The sequence below is a fragment of the Strix uralensis genome, chromosome 17 (genome assembly GCF_047716275.1).
Source record: "Strix uralensis isolate ZFMK-TIS-50842 chromosome 17, bStrUra1, whole genome shotgun sequence".
In the NCBI taxonomy this organism is placed as follows: domain Eukaryota; kingdom Metazoa; phylum Chordata; class Aves; order Strigiformes; family Strigidae; genus Strix; species Strix uralensis.
The window spans coordinates 7,019,402-7,035,840 of record NC_133988.1 but is presented as its reverse complement, the minus strand read 5'-3'; the positions used below and the strand labels follow the sequence as shown (position 1 = coordinate 7,035,840).

At 39.0% G+C, this 16,439-nt stretch overlaps 1 protein-coding gene across 6 annotated transcripts in view; it reads left to right on the top strand.

Moving 5' to 3' along the window:
* The window catches only part of MED15 (mediator complex subunit 15), a 30,041-nt gene extending 17,152 nt beyond the window's left edge, over positions 1–12,889 (top strand). For 3 of the 6 annotated variants that reach the window (XM_074887329.1, XM_074887323.1, XM_074887326.1), the window contains 10 exons: positions 1,080–1,199; positions 6,955–7,097; positions 7,411–7,538; positions 8,401–8,535; positions 8,934–8,997; positions 9,166–9,232; positions 9,679–9,839; positions 10,043–10,209; positions 11,077–11,175; positions 11,323–12,889. In XM_074887329.1, coding sequence (XP_074743430.1) covers positions 1,080–1,199; positions 6,955–7,097; positions 7,411–7,538; positions 8,401–8,535; positions 8,934–8,997; positions 9,166–9,232; positions 9,679–9,839; positions 10,043–10,209; positions 11,077–11,175; positions 11,323–11,459 — 1,221 coding nt within the window. In that variant the 3' untranslated portion in view covers positions 11,460–12,889. The remainder of the gene's footprint in view (positions 1–1,079; positions 1,200–6,954; positions 7,098–7,410; positions 7,539–8,400; positions 8,536–8,933; positions 8,998–9,165; positions 9,233–9,678; positions 9,840–10,042; positions 10,210–11,076; positions 11,176–11,322) is intronic. The other 3 variants (XM_074887328.1, XM_074887327.1, XM_074887324.1) reach the window with 2 other exon arrangements.
* The last annotated feature ends 3,550 nt before the right edge of the window (positions 12,890–16,439 follow it).

Below are 16,439 nucleotides of genomic sequence, written 5' to 3'. Positions count from 1 at the left end.
CTTTACTGTAGATCTTTGAAGAACCAAACAGAAGTTCTTTTACTGATAAGTGAGTCTGCCAAAGTTACCCAAATACTACCTCAAAAATATGCTGTATTTGCTGTAAATTCTCAGCGTATATGGTGTAATATCAAATATTAAGTAACAGAGGGCTATACAGATGTATCTGATTAAATCTGTCTGAAAGGCACTTCTAGACACTGCAGAGTAGCATAGTCCTAAGACTATTTTAAAATACAAATTCTAATGCTAACCTTCTTCATTGGTGCTAAATGTTTGTACTTTAGGGTATGCTCAGTCTATACATGGAGAATCAAATAGTGCATGAATAAGCTTGAGGCAGATTGTGGACTCAGAATATTTCAGCACAGCTTAGTAATAGAGGAATGGGTATTTGTCAAAATGATGGAAATTACAAGGATATATTTGATTTATTCTGTGGGTTATAAAAGGAAGGAAATGGCTTTTTCAAACCGAGAAATCTGTTTTGTTGTCTTTGGCATTGTTATACTGTCATAGGTTAGGTTGGTCTGAAATTTTGCTCACTGTAGAGCATTCCTACTGACAGTTGCTGCTGAACTGTCTGCCAAATTCTTTTATAATGAAAGGTGGCATATGCAAATACTGCTAAATCCTTTGAGTCCACAGTGGGGGAAAGCACATCAGAAGCCTGTGACATTATATAGCTTCTTACATGGAGCATTGTTGACAACAATCTTAGAATACTTGTTTCCAAGAATTCTAGAAATTCAAGATGTCAGGCAAAATTTAGGAAAAGCCCTTCATGCAAATGCAAAGCAGAGTCGACCTTGACCCATGAATCTGAATCTACATATCATCTCTGTCAAGATACCTAGAATTCAATAGATGCTTTCTAAAAATGAACAGAAAGGGCATAAAAAGGAGTTTGATTTATAAGCTAGCATGTTAGGTTAACCTTTAGAGAAAAGCTCACTAACCTTCCCTTCATGCTCCCCCTCCCCCTAATTCCTGGAGGTTGCATGTGCTTCTCATCCTGCCAGTGCACTGCATTTCTTGTTTTGCGATTACTTTTGTCTGTTGTCCCTCTGTCCTCAAAGATGATCACCGCACCTATGGCCCGAGGTGGGATGCAAATAAGACCACGGTTCCCGCCTACCACCGCTGTGTCTGCTACGCCGCCAAGCTCCATTCCTTTGGGCGGACAGCAAATGCCACAGGTATTTACTGAGTCAAAGCACATTGTGTCAGGAATTGTGCAAAGCATTCAATACGTGATTGTATAGCACTTGCTTTCAAGCAAGGGGAAGTTCACTTTTTCATCAAACAACTTGCTGGTGTAACTCAGGGTATTGGACTGTTTAGGTTTTTTATGGATCCTTTTTAATTTTAAATAAAAGGTTTTCTGAGAGCTTGGGATATCAAATAAAGCATTTTTAAAGTGACATAGATCTTTATTTTGACATTTAAAATGTTTCCATGTTCATAATTGATTCAAGTCTCAAATTAGAACTTTGTGGTTTCTGTTTAGTCTCTGTCCATACTCCAGGAGTGTGCATTTATGAGAGTGTTGCAAGTCAGTGCTGCAGTGTACTGCCTGAGTTGTGTCTGGGACCTCACTTATGTGTTCATGCTCTGTACAGGTGCTTCTTTCATTAATAGTAAACTTGGCTCACTTCAGTTTGAGTACCTTGGCATGATATAAGGGACCAAGAAAAAAAGGAACTGTGCTTTTCTTTCACAGTTGTGTAGGATGAACTGCCAGAGGGATTCCACTTGCGCCTGCATCAGAGAAGAACCTGTGTAGGGAGGCTGGCAGCACCTATCCAGCTGTTGCTGGAAGATACGTGAGGTCAGAGTACTGCATCTGCCTGGTGCAGGTTCAGATCTGCTAAAGACCTCACAAACATGTTTTGCAAGCAAAGTGTGTCATTTTGCGGGAGCAGGAATGGGGAGAACTGGAATGAAATAGTATTGAGCTTTTACCACTAAGTCATAAAACAAGGGACTGCTCTGCTCTGCAGAAGTTTGCTGAGCCCTGTGTGATTGGTGTTGGTTTAAATACATACCATATTATAATGGTGGAATAGCATTCAATTGGAATTTTCTGTCTGTTATTCATGAACCACGTCTTGTTCTTCTCAATGCTAATTTTCAAATTTAATACCAGGTGCAGTTTTAGTTTTTAATACTGCTGCATTTTGTTCATAGGTTTAATGAAAATTTCTTCACTCTTTGCATTTTTGTTTCCTTTGCAAGCTTGTCGTGGGGCTGTGGAATGTCTGAAACTGCTTCCTAGTGCTGCTGCATCAAGTTTAATAGGCACAGCCTTTTCTTCTCAGGAATTTGCTATGGCAGATACAATGACCAGAAAGATTCTGCAGACCTAGGCAAACACATCTGTTGCTGTTTCTGATTTAAGATGGATGGTCATTTCAATCCAGGTCATTGCTTATATGTTAACTGAAATAAAACCCAGGCATAGCTGTTGAGTCAAAGGAGAATTTATGTTGAGCTTTATTCACTGTAGCAGTTTATATATACTGAGACCATCATTTGCCATATGAAGTATTCACAATGTTTGGTTTGACAATGAGGCCTTCCGATAGATAGTTAAGTATTAGATTGGTTTATATTTAATACTTGAGTCATAACAAAAGACCTTTAGTTTAAGCATTCAGTGCCATAGGCTGGTCATGTCTGTGGTTATTGAAAAGCTTTGATTTCTGACACCAAGTGAATTGGTCATCAAGGAGTGCTCTTGGTAGCATGCCAAAGACTGTGAAAATGATGTAAAAGACTGAACAACTAGAGGAGGCAGAAGAATAAAGGAAATTTCTTTATGAATGGTGATTGGAGTGAAAATGGCTCCTAAGCAGGTGGTAGGATGAGTGAGTGAGTCATGGTTTAATGGTGGTTGGAAGCATGTTTTTAAAGCCAGTTTAACATGCCATATACTTGGCAGCTCTCAATGAGCATGAACCTCGAGTGCTGTCTGCCAAAACATTTTGTTCAGGTTCTAGGTAGATTAGAAACTAGAAGTGTTGTCATTTAGGCCTCTTAATTTTGTAAAATGCTTAAATAGTTCTGTCTGTTGGATATGTTATAACTTCCTTGTCATCAAAGCCCTTGCATCGGTTCACAATAGGAGCAAAGGGCTGTAGCATATATCTGGTTATTAATTACTCATTTAAGAGTCTGCCATCTCCTTGACTACAGTATCAAATGTCTTTTACACTTGGTGATAGGTAGGTTCAGAGTGTCTTTTCTCTTTAGAAAAGAATCTTGGTATTGCACTGAAGAATCTCTTTCAACAGAAGGACCAGATGTGATATCAGTACTGTGTGGCTGTTTATTTTTACCCCATATGGCAAAAATGTCAGCCTGTCCTTTCTATCACAGGGCTCAGTTGATTCTGCAGTGGGTTTTTTTGCTTGGTTAGCCTTTTTTTGCTGTTACGGTCCTTTCAATCAAAAGAATGTATTTACTGATATGGCATAGCATTCCACTCTCCCGGTCTTTTGAATTGCCAGAGAATTAGAACTGACTTTTTTTTTTTCTTAGCTGAAGTTAGTTTGTGCCTGAATAGTTTCCAAGCATAAATTACAACCCATGTTAGTGTCACTTTTTGAACAGCTGAAAGAAGTTTCATATACCATATTTAGATTGGCTGAAGAAACCTGCTGATCCTGAGATTTTAAAAGATTAAACTAATCTAATACTTACCTAAAGCAAAAGCTAACTAATGTGCTAATACCAGTCATTCTCCTGTGTTTCTAGTGTCAAAACCTTCAAGTTCTGTCTACAGTTTTATTGCAGTCTGCAATGGTACGAACTTCCAATTTATTGTAGGCACAAAATCTTCAGCAAACTGAAAATGTAGGAAAAAAAGTAAAACTGAGTTAATATTAAATAAAGCGAGGGATAGTGTCCTGACTGGGAATATGGAAACCTGTATCTGAGGTTATTTAAAGCTCTGCAGAATTTCCATTTTGTCATGTAAAGCAGCGTAATGGTGAACCTTAAACCCAGTTTGCAACAGAGTAGGCAAAGCTCTGCTTACTGGCTTAACACTGAATCTATAAGTACAGTAGTGTAAATGCTTTCTAGAGTTTTCCTTTAGACTTAAAAGTGTTTCTACTGTTCCTCATTATTACCCATCACTTCCTTGTTGCAGTCTCCTTTTCCTTGCCATTAACTTCTGCATATTGTACACTCTTGCTACTGGGAGCTTCTGAAAAACTCTCGCTAGCCTTCTCTACTGAGTGCTGTTCCTTGCCTGAGACTCAGCAAAGTGGAGGTAGGCCTCACAGCTAAGTTTATCTTCCAGCATGGTGTGCTCTAAACACTAAGAATAGCTTTCATTTAGTGGATACTAAGTGCAAACTTTTGTCATGAAAGCCTAAATATCTTTTGGGCAAGACTTTAGAAAATTAGGTCTTGGTGTCGTGATCAGGTCACTGTAGACTCACAGAGTAAATTCATGTTCAGTGGGCTGTAATAGCTGTCCATGAATATGCTTGTAGATGCATAAACTCTCATCCTGCAGTGAAAAAATATGTAGTTGTATTTCCTTATATATGTGGAAGATGAAGGGTAAATGAGGAGCTAAATGCACTTAATGGAGCTTAATCTTTAGACTTGTTCTATAGAAGGACATCTGAAATTATTACCTAGCAACTAACTGCTTACAACGAAAACTAAGGCAGTAAGTTCAGAACTGCATACCTCTGAGTGCATGTTTTTGAAAATCTCGCAATTTTGCTTAATATTAGAGTTTAGCCTTTGGTATTCTGCAATGAAGCTGGTGAGAGCAAACTTGTTGCAAGAAGGAAAGCTGTTAGCCTCTGCATGTACTTAAAGGAGAAGGGGTAATGCAGAAAAAATGTAATTCATTCTATGCTTGTGCACAGTAGATGCTGTATGTTCTTTTCTTTGCTTTTCTGCAACATTTGTAAATTAATGTGAAGGGACCTTGGTGTTGAAGTAGATACAGAAGCTTAAATCTGGCAAAAAAACTAATGAAATCTTTCTTCCTTCCCAAAACACAAGGATTTAAGTTTTCAGAAGTAATTTTTATATAACCAACTTGAGACACTTAAAAGGGGCCTGATTTTCAGGAAGTGGTGAACCACTCAAAAGTGGTCTTAGTTTGACTTGATGAAAAATGGGTGCAGCATCCATATGGGTAAGTTCTAAATCACTTGCTGTTTAATAGAATGTTAAATAGAATTGTAAAAAAATCAGGGAGTGCTTTTTGCAGTGTTCGTTCTAGCTTCCTTCCAAACAGCAGTTTGGAAGGCTTGGTTTCTGTGGGAGGCAGACTATGCTTTTCAATCTCAGAAATGCTTTTCCAACTGTTGAGGAGACACATGCTGTTAAAGAATCCACCCACTATGAAAAACAGTAAGCACAGTCTCAGTATTCGTTGATTATGGAGAAAAGGAAGATATAATAGCTGATTTAAAACATCATTTCAACCTTACCTGTTTGTAGATATTATCTTTATAGGAGAGGTTGCGAAGGTGATGGGATTATTGAAGATTTAAAAAAAAAAAAAAGATCATAGCATATCAGGCTGCATTTGATTTTAAACTATGCTTTAATGGATAATAAACTAGTATCTTCAATTTAGTAGTATTACATTTGCACCTAGCTGGGAATTTTTTAAGCCCTTTTTTTTTCCCTTTTTTTAGTGGAACGTGACCTCTTGCATAGCTGTAATGTGATACTCCAAGCAAAGCATTTCCTGTCATATTCAGTGTGTACATGCAAAAGTAGACTGTGCAATACTTATTTTTTAATGTGCTAAATAACATGTCCTCTGGAAACAGTTGGATGATTTAGATGGATATTTAACAAGTGAGGGACAACACCAAATTACAGTGCCCATGAAGTATCTGGGACTTGTGGGTTTACTGGGACCTTTGCTTAAAAATGGTTTAGACCGAGGTAAACAGAGTTGTTAATTCATAAAGATGTTAATCAGTTACTTACAGAATGGATGCATGGGTTGCTGAGTCACAGTATGTGGCCTCTGCAGGCTAATGCAATTTATCTTTGTATGCATTTATAGCCTCGGGTCATAAGAACTCTGCATGTGCCTCAAACATGATCACTTAATATCTGCATTACTATACCATGCTCCTGGCCATGATGCAGGGCTTTTTTGTTTAATTTTAAGTAGTCAAGGGGAAAAATGTCCTTTAGAACCAATGTGAGAAGTTGCACTAATTTGAGCATCATTTGGCTCTGGCATTTTAGAGTGTACAGAATAAACTTAGTTGTTACCCAGAGTTTGGTGCTGTTCTGGAAATGCTCTTACTCCTCTTTTTGTCCTTTAGGCACACCTCATCATTCTCCAAAGGTTAGAAAGCTGCTGCATTTTTTTTTTTTTCCTTCCACCCAGCCATGCAGTTTGGAGTGTTTCTATATCCACCCAGATTTTCAAAGATGTTTAAACAAGATATTGGTAGTTTGGTTTAATTTTTTTTTTCTTCCTTCCTCCTAAAGGAAACCAGTTGGGAAGCTACAGTCAAGTCTGACAGACCTTTGAAGACTGTAATTAAATGTCAGAATAAGGAAGGGGTTTTATGGCTATTCTCAAGTTAGAACTGTCTTTTCTTTCTGCTCTTCCTTACTCTAGTTCTAATAAAGTACAGGTTTTTCAGATGGCACTTCTGACATTTGAACTGCAGCATGATGGTGTGGGAAATGAAAAACAATTATTATACAGTTATTCAAATTATGTGCCGTTTTAATGGTTATTTCTAGTAAAGTTGATATGAAGTACTGCCCTGAGAGCCTCAAGAGTGATACAGGTGGGACTGTCATTATGGGGGAGAACAGGAGACTAACCCTTTCATTCCTTGTAGGCCTGAGGATATGCTTCTCTCTGTAGGTAAAGCCTTTTAGTTAGGTTCCCATCCTCTGCTCCCTTTTGTTGTTATTGATCTTCCTTTTTCCATATTTCAGGTCAGCCAGAACAATATTACTATGATGTCATCCCCATCTCCTGTCCAACAAGCCCAAACACCCCAGTCAATGCCTCCGCCGCCACAGCCACAGCCATCTCCTCAGCCAGGCCAGCCAACTTCTCAGCCAAATTCAAATGTCAGGTGAGCTAGACTGCAGCTTTTGAGGACCTTTGTAAGTGCCCTACGGGTGAGGTTTTCAGAAGCTTTCAATATATCTTACACTGTTTCCATTGAAGTGAATGAATTTTAGTATCAGCTTCAGTGAGAGCACAGGTGGGATTGTGCTGAACACACTCTGAAAACCCCTATTGTAAATGAAGAAGCTGAGTGTGAAACCCTCACTGGCAGAGCTACAGAGTGCCATAACAATGCTTACTAAAAGCGTATCTGCTCACAGGCTGATCATGCTTCCTTGTCAGATTTTGGCAGGCTTGATTTTATGTTTATTTTTCAGCTCTGGCCCAGCTCCATCACCCAGCAGCTTTCTCCCCAGTCCATCTCCACAACCATCCCAGAGCCCTGCAGCTGCACGAACACCTCAGAACTTTAGTGTCCCATCCCCAGGTCCTTTAAACACTCCAGGTAAATGATCTGAGAACTATACTGCAGACTGTGAGTTGGGGTATGTTTTGTTAACTACAATAGTTCTCAGGAAACCTGTTATTGTTTGGCACGATGTAAACTTTAAAGAGCTCTACAAAGCAGCCAGCACTGCAAATATTGAACATGTCACATGCACCACAGAACACAACAACATGGATATCTCAAATCAAAATCAATTAAGGTCTCTTGTCATCACTGAACTATGTAATGTTTTTTTTTGAACTTCCCCAGTCTTTTGAAAAAAGAACGATACTTAATTTAATGGGGAAAGTTTATAGAGACATAATGATTCCTTAGTACCATGCGGGAAGGAACCCTTAGCAACAGCAAGCAATTGTAAACGATGTAAAGGACTTAATCACAGGTGGCAGGCTCCAAAACACCTTCCTAGGTATACTCTGACAGTTGTGCTCTTCTCTCTCCCAGATGTAATTAGCAGTTTCTGATACTGTGAATGGAAGTAACATACTGGCTCCTCTGCAGTTTGGAAAGCACTGACTTAAGGAAAACTACAACAAATTCAGTGTGTTGATTTAGCGTTTAAGGCACCAGAATGAAGCAAAATGAGGACCTAGAAATTGGGTATATGAAACTTTGGATCTTTTCAGAAAAAAAGTGTATTAAATTGCTGTTCTGTCCTCAGAAAACATTATTTCTACACAAACACTAGAGGGTTGGACAAGCAATAAATTGTGGAGGGTGTCCAATTGTGGATTTGGATATTTGACATGAGCTATGCTTTGAGAGCGTCACATTTCAGATCTAGGTTGTGAAATGTCAGAATGCTGTTCTACAGTATCTTTTATCATCCCTGTGACATGGAGTGTTTACTTATTGCCAGGAAATCCAAATTCTGTCATGAGTCCAGCCAGTTCTAGCCAGTCAGAGGAGCAACAATATCTGGAGAAACTCAAACAGCTGTCAAAATACATTGAGCCACTCCGGAGGATGATCAATAAAATAGATAAAAATGAAGGTGAGGTTCCCTATATTTAGTCATGCATTTCTCTGTCAACTGTCTCTTCTGATGAAAGAAGCAGTACCTTGCCTTTTGTGATCGTTTCTATTCCAGGGGTTAAAAATGACAGTGAAAGTTAGTTGTTCTTTCTTGCCTATAACTGTAAAGATTTCACTGTGAAGAGTGGGTAAAATCTTCATCCTTAAATTCCCATCAGTTTTCTGTTACTTTGGATATTTTTGAGACACGTAAAGCTTATACAATGGATATACTTACGGTTAGAGGAAGGATCTTTGATCCTCACTACTTTCCTCAGTATTGGCTCATGTTTTCACTTTTAACAGTGTACTGAATTTCTGTCTGCAAGTATGGAAACTATTCTTGTAGTCATGTTTGTGTCTCTGATGTTATTTCAGATAGGAAGAAGGACCTGAGTAAAATGAAGAGTCTCTTAGATATCCTGACTGACCCTTCAAAACGGTAACTCTTTTTCCTTTGGGCTGGACATCAGGTTCCCCAGCTCTTCCAGAAATTTGTTGTTTAGCATGCAGCCATGTTGGCATTGCAGCTGTCTGTGGGGCTCAGACAGCAGAAACACTTCAGCTGAGGTGACTGTTTTGTGGTGATTAAATTTCTCCTTTTCTGCAGGTGCCCTCTGAAGACACTGCAGAAATGTGAAATTGCTCTGGAGAAGCTGAAAAATGATATGGCTGTGGTACGTAATGCTTTGCACTAGCAAGAGATAAGCAATTAATTCCAAAAGGTCTTATGATTTGGCAAGATAATATTTTGCATTTCTTCTTGCTCATGCTGTTAAGACTTCAAGTAAGGTTGGACAAAATAAGAAAACAGGAAATAATGAGCAAACATTTACTTCATGTAAGTCACCTGTGTATCTTTTAACTGAACTTTCAAGTTCTTGTGCTTTGTGCAAAGACTTGAGTAATTCTATGAACATTTGCAGCTGATTTCAGGACAGACTTCCTAAATGAAAGCTGTGGACGGCTTTTTTTTTTTTCCTTAATGTTACTGTATGCAGTTTTGAGAATCCTTTGCAGTTCATGCATTGGAAGTTTACCGCTATAAAATTTTGCAGAATCAATAGTAGAGATTTCTTTTTTGGTGATGATTAAAAGAAAAGGGGCTTCTCTTGTGTTTTAGCCTACTCCTCCGCCTCCCCCAGTGCCCCCCACCAAACAGCAGTACTTGTGTCAGCCACTTTTGGATGCTGTTTTGGCCAACATCCGTTCACCAGTCTTCAACCATTCCCTTTACCGTACGTTTATGCCAGCTATGACTGCAATTCATGGACCACCGATCACGTATGTATCATTGACCTGCTTCTGTCTTAATAATTTTTCCTTAATTTATGAATTTATGATTTGTAGCAACTACTAAAAGAACAGATGGGTTTATGGACGGGTGTGAGTTATATCTTTCCTTTTTACACCTGTAAAATAATTTACAAATGTGGTGTTGGCATAGTATTTTCACCTAATCTTTTTGTCAACTGTATTTTACATAGGGCCCCAGTTGCTTCCCCTCGAAAACGGAAATATGAAGAGGATGAAAGACAGACCATACCAAATGTCTTACAAGGGGAAGTTGCAAGATTAAATCCTAAATTTCTGGTGAACCTGGACCCTTCCCACTGCAGTAATAATGGCACAGTTCATCTCATATGCAAGCTAGGTAAGCAAGAAGAAACTAAACGTTGAATTCAGAAAGTGCTGAGCTTGACTGTAGAAATTTGGAGAATTTTTTGCTAAGTCTTGAATCTTGCCAACCTGTGACTTCTGCATGAAGTCTGTACTTATCAGATTCATAGCACTGCTTAATCATGACATTCCACTCAGCCTGCTTCAGGGTACACCTGGAGATTTCATTCACACTGATCCTTTCTTTGCACTCAAGTTGCAATTTAGAGTCTAGAAAATGACTTGTTGCTAGCATCAGTCTTGATTCCTGATTTGACCTGTACTGATATGGGAGAATTGTTCTGCCTCCAATAAATAGGATGGAGCAAGAGAAATGTTAATTTTTGGGAGGGTCTATTTCAATTTGTACTAATGATCACTGACAATGGTGTATGTTCTAGAAAGAAAGTCAGATTGCATCTTTTTTTTGTCCCAGATGAATAATCATGAAGCGTTACAGTCCATTAACTTGTTTTGCTCTTGGATTCCAGTGGGAAAGTAGATTACGCCTCCCCTTAGTTTGAGAAATCTGAACTGGTTTTGTCCTGAATATTAGTATGTAAGGCACTTAATTTTCAAAAATGAAGTGTCTAACTTAGTGAAGTTCAGCTGATGAAATGGTGAGATTGGCAAGGTGCAGAAATGTGTAAGAGATGGAGCTATGTTTGCCAGGCTTTACTTCCAAGAATTTAAGAGTGTTGTTAAAGTGAGCAATGAGATTGCCTTCCAATAAAAATGGACATGTACACCTTGGTTCCTCCTTGGGGTTCAGAGGCTAGAAACCAAGCTGAATTGTTCACAAAAAACCCCTCCGTCCAGCAAGCAATGCTTTGTTCTGATGGGAAGTGTGTTTGCATTCTAGATGACAAGAATCTTCCAAACGTCCCACCACTACAGCTCAGCGTTCCAGCAGACTATCCAGATCAGAGCCCTCTGTGGATAAAAAACCCTAGACAGTATGGTATGAGGATGCTATCATGACATTTGTTGGGCATGTGTTTGTTCTAATAGCGAGGACACCTAGTATTACTCCTTTTAAATTATTTTTAAAATGTTATTTGTTTTATTTTTACTATAACTCTGTTTATCTGTTATCTTTTTTTTCCAGCAGCCAATCCCTTTTTGCAGTCAGTGTATCGGTACATGACTTCAAAACTATTGCAACTTCCAGACAAGCATTCAGTCACGGCACTCTTAAACACCTGGGCACAAAGTATTCGTCAGGCCTGCCTCTCTGCTGCATAACATCTCACTTTCTAAGTTGTGAAGCAAGAAAGAAGGTCTTGACAGCTGGCCTCTTCCACATGCTACTGGAAAATCACAGGCATTTTGGGGAGGGTACTTCAGAAGAAAGAAGCCTTATGTTGTTTTGTTTCTAGGTGTCAGGTTCAGTAGAGAACCTGATGTTAGACTTAGCTTTCATGCTTTTTATCTTCTGCCTCTGTGGACTTTTGCCAGCATTTTCAGATATACAAAATGTGTATATATGGTTCTTGAGACTGTATTAGGATGAGTTTTTATTGTCTTCTTAGAGAAGAAATTTATTTGTGGACTTCCATCAGGGAGTCTGGTATAAGAGGGAATAGGGAGAGAATGTCCTAATTTGCTTCAAAGTTTGCTCAGTGCCAGTATTCCTTTCACGCTGTATGTTTTGTGACCTGATACTGCCCCAGAAATAAATTAGCTGCGACTAGAATGTGCTTGCAAACTTCTCAGTGGTTGCAGGAATCTTTTTGCCTATTGGCTTTGCCCAGAGATGGCATAAATTACAGCTTTTTAAGGCATCCCTCAAATATGAGAGACAAATCTGGATAATTATACTTGGGGGGTGGGGAACCAAATAGAGAAAAGAAGTATTTTCTAGCTTATTTTAAACACTACTTTATATAAATTGTTTTTGGTTAGCATGGACTACATGTCCAAAAGAGTGAGGTGATGAGAAAGAAGAGCTATTAATGTGCACGCTGACTACAGAGGTATAAACTCTGTAAGTGTGTGTGTAAAGGTAGTGGGGGGAAACCCAACAGTATAAAGGCCTAGTAACACAAATCAATCCAGCAGGCTTGTAGCTACATTTCTTCTTTTACTGAGAGTCTCTCTGAGGCATCTGGTTTACTTTGGGAGTTGATGCAGTTCAGTGAAAATGCATCTATGCTACATCAGTTTGTTTAAAAAGAAAAGAACCAACATAGCTCAGGAGTAGAACTGACTAACAACTGAACTGATATTTTGTGCCTTGAGCAATGATAGGCACTCACGTCAGTCATCAGCTGCCTTATTGTTGGGCACTTCTAATGAAAGCACTTGCCATGAGTAACTAATTTCATGCATAGTGTGGTTTTATTTTCCCCATGCTTATAAGTTGCTCACGTTTTCCTGGTGCAGAAGAATTTCAGATTTCAGATGTTCCTGTTATATTCTGCTCCATCTCCCTGTATTGTGCAGCAAACCTTAAAGAGTAGCTGGCTCTCTTACAGTAGTGTCAAGAAATTGCTATGATCTTCGTAAATCTGTGTGGTGTCATCAGTTTTAGGATGTTTTTAAATGTGGGTACTTAGTAAGCACTGACTGAGGCAGCAGAATGCTATCAATATTTTGTACATGAACTAATGCTTTATCTGTTTGTTTCTATTGTAATAAATTTATTATTATTCCTGTGTTGGATGCTAACATTATACTGCTCTTCCCATGTTGATCCTTAGAAACCAGTTCTGTTGTGTCCGTTGGATGATGGTTACTTTGTTCTATGATAAGTGACAACTTGTACACTTTGAAGGTTAGGGGAGGAAATCATAAATAGCTCTTCATCCCATGCAACAGTATCTTTACTGTCCTCGTAGTGAACTGGAAGATGTGGTCAAGAGGTTAGTGATGGTATCACAAACAAAAGATGTAGTGTTTTAACCAATACTGTTACATAGCTGACGCTTTCCCTAGGGCAAAAGACCCAGCAGCACCAACAGTTTGTAATATGTAATTAAGTCATAACCCAAGAAATGAGGATAGAACCAGGTGGGGGTTTTAAATATATTGCCAAGGTCTAACACCGAGATATGTATAGCGTTTATTTCTTAACAATTTGGTTAAAACTTACCTGGAAATAGATGCTAAACATGCATGTCCCTCAGGTTTACAATAACTTTGCAGTTTTCAGAGCTATCACTATAGTACCTTTCGGTTTTCCTTCAAACAAGATGTAATGAGATGTTAGACTAAGGGGTGGGGTAGGCATCCTGACATACAGCCACTTCTCAGTTGGGAAATAAATCATAGAAACTGGAAGTGGGTCGTGTACCCACAGCATGTCAAACTAACAGCTGTGTATCAATGTAGCTGCCTGTCTTTTCTCTGCCTGCCTTTTCTGTTGATGGGCAAACTGTCATAAGCTGCTTATAGATCTTGCTAAAATAAAAAATGCAAGCTTATTCCCAGATCCTTGGAAAGGTACACCAAAGTGGGAGTACATTGGTAATAATGCTTGGGTACTTTACCAGCTGTTGGGGCATTAAAAGTGAATTCAGAAAACGCCTGCTATGAAAAATTCAGGGCTTCATGACTTTCAGAAATGCACAGATCTGTTATGAAAACAGAAATATGCAAGTCTGATTCTTTTCTTGAACAAATGGCATACAAAATGAATTCATAATCTGCTTTTACTTGAAATGAGGTGACAATAGCAATTGAAGAATCTATCATGAAACTTCAATGTAAATGTTTAAAGCAGTAATAAGGAAATGAGAATAAAGAGTAAGAGTGTTGAATTAAAGCGCAGTTAATGAAGATGGCCTCTTTGAGTAGCCTGAGTTTTCCTCTGTCTCAACAAAGCTATTCACTAGTGTTTGTTTCAGTGGTGGCAAAACTGCCTTTTTTGTAACAAGCACTGGTGTGGCAGTCAGACAGCAGAGGGGACTGCAGCAAATCAGTGTTACTGGGGTTGCCTGAAACCATCTCTTTTTCAGTTAGGAGAGATACTGGGTTAGGATTACTGCCCTGCTGGTGTCCTCAGTGATTGTGTGACAGACTGTCCTGTCTGGCTGATGAGACTTTAAACTTCAGCGAGAACTTTCTTCCCGAAAGTCTGGTTTTGTATCTTTGCTGTATGAGCTACCCTGATCTTGTCCAGCATGGCCAGGCCCTGGGTGCATCAGCAGCTGCTGAGCACAACACATCCTGCCTTTTGGTTCCCCAGGGATGCTCGCCCTTGCTAGGCTCTTGAGACTGGGTGCTTAAGGGCAGAACGTGGGGAAGACATTCTTGCAGGCACTCCTTTTGGGAATTACTGTGCTAATGAACACATCTTCCTGTTTTGAAGCACCATGCCTTTGTTTTTTGGACTCATCCTTTTCCTAGTATGCTACTGAAAATATTTATGCCTTAATATTAATGGAGTATAGTTGTCTTATAGGGTATGGTGATGCTTAAATTTAGAAAAGTGTTTTTCTCCATCTTCCAAAACTATTGATTCCTGATAGAATGTAATGTTAAAACTGCTCTGACCTGGTTCATTCTGCACAAAGGAAAAGGGATTTTCACTTGTAGATCATTTTTTATGGGCCAAATCTGACCATAAAAGGCATGAAGTGTACTAGAGAGCTAATACAGTTAATACTGACAGTGTGACCTAATAAAACTGATTTGCATATCAGTGGACTAAATTAAAAATTCTTTGATTCTATTCTGATAAATGCTACCTTCTAAAGAGGCTTGTATTACAGTATCTCCTCTCTCTGTTTCTCACCTGTATGAGATCTGTGAGGGGTTTTTTTGAGAATATCATCTCCTATGGATGTCGCCTTAAAGCACCAAACATTTGAGAGGAGCTATAAGAAGCAGGGCAGTTCCTGTCATTTGAGTGTTCTGTATAAATATTTGAGAAAGTCCTGTGACTGCAGAGCTGATTATGGGAGTAGTCTGGAGTGGCAGTTTAAGCAAATAAGTTTGCAAAGCCAAGGCCCTTGAGTATCAAATTACCCAAATCAGACTTGCAGCAGGGCAATTACAGCATCACAGCAGGACAATGACTACTAAGTAGGAAATATCTTCTTGTATGCTTGTGTGGAACATAGTGAGATTCAACCCTTGTGCAGCTCTAATGCTCAAGCAAATTGGTGGATTTGTTAGCAAAAACTGGTTATTGCAGGCTTACTTTCATGATATTGAAGACTTTGGTTTCTACAGCATGTTTATTTACATTTAGCTTATGAAACCTCATTTCACTTCGATTAGTTCTCTCTCCCACGTGCCCCACTGTGGCATATTTTTAGTGAGCACAAAATGGTTGTCATTTTCCTGATTGAGTTGCCTTTGGAAGCTGATCTGATCAGAATTCCTCTTTGTGCATCTCTTGATGTATTGCCCCAAAGAACATTTAGTGTTGTTAAAAAAAGTAGCTCAGAGAATGGAAATTGCAGGAAGGGGTGAGAGTGAACACGGGGACAGAAACATGCAGCTGGGCCCCCTATTTGCCATACTCTGAGGGCAGAAACAAGCTGATGGGGAAATGGAGCCCCTTAGTCCCAGGGCAATAAGGATGTTTTGAAATCACAAAATAAACTATGAAACACCTGCTTTTTCTTGTTTAGTAGCCTAGGTTGGGCCATTTTGTTAATAAGACACTTGACTGAGATCTCCGCCCTTGATTAGAGATGGTTTGAGGAATGGATTTTTTGCAGTTGCTGAATGTGTTCTCTGCAGAAACCTGACATACCTTTTACTGAGGAACTTTCTTTTTAATCAAATGTTTTGACTCCTGTGTCGCCATGGAGGGTAAGTACTGTGATGATAAGCTGGGGATATAACATGAAGGTAGCTAACATGGAGATGCACATGAGTTCATTTAAAAAACAAAGTCAACCTTTTATATAGTAGCATCATGGAAGTTGCTAGATAGCATATAGACTTGCTTCTAGAGGACAGCACTAAATATTCCTACCACAAATTCCACCCCCAACATTCTCAGCACTGTATTTATGTTTCATATTAGCCAACAGCAGAGCTTGTAAAAAAAAAACCAACCAACCAAACAAAAAACTCCACAAAAAGCTATGACCTGGGAGGTGGTAACCTAGAAGTGGCCTCCCTTACTCTCTAGAACTTGGAAAAAAAACCATAATTTTTGCCTTGTGTGTGTGAACAAAATCCTAATTATAGCTTATGCTGAGTGAAGTGCCTGGCAGCATATCTCACAGCAGCTTGGTGTGAGGAATAAAATGTCTTGCTAAAAAT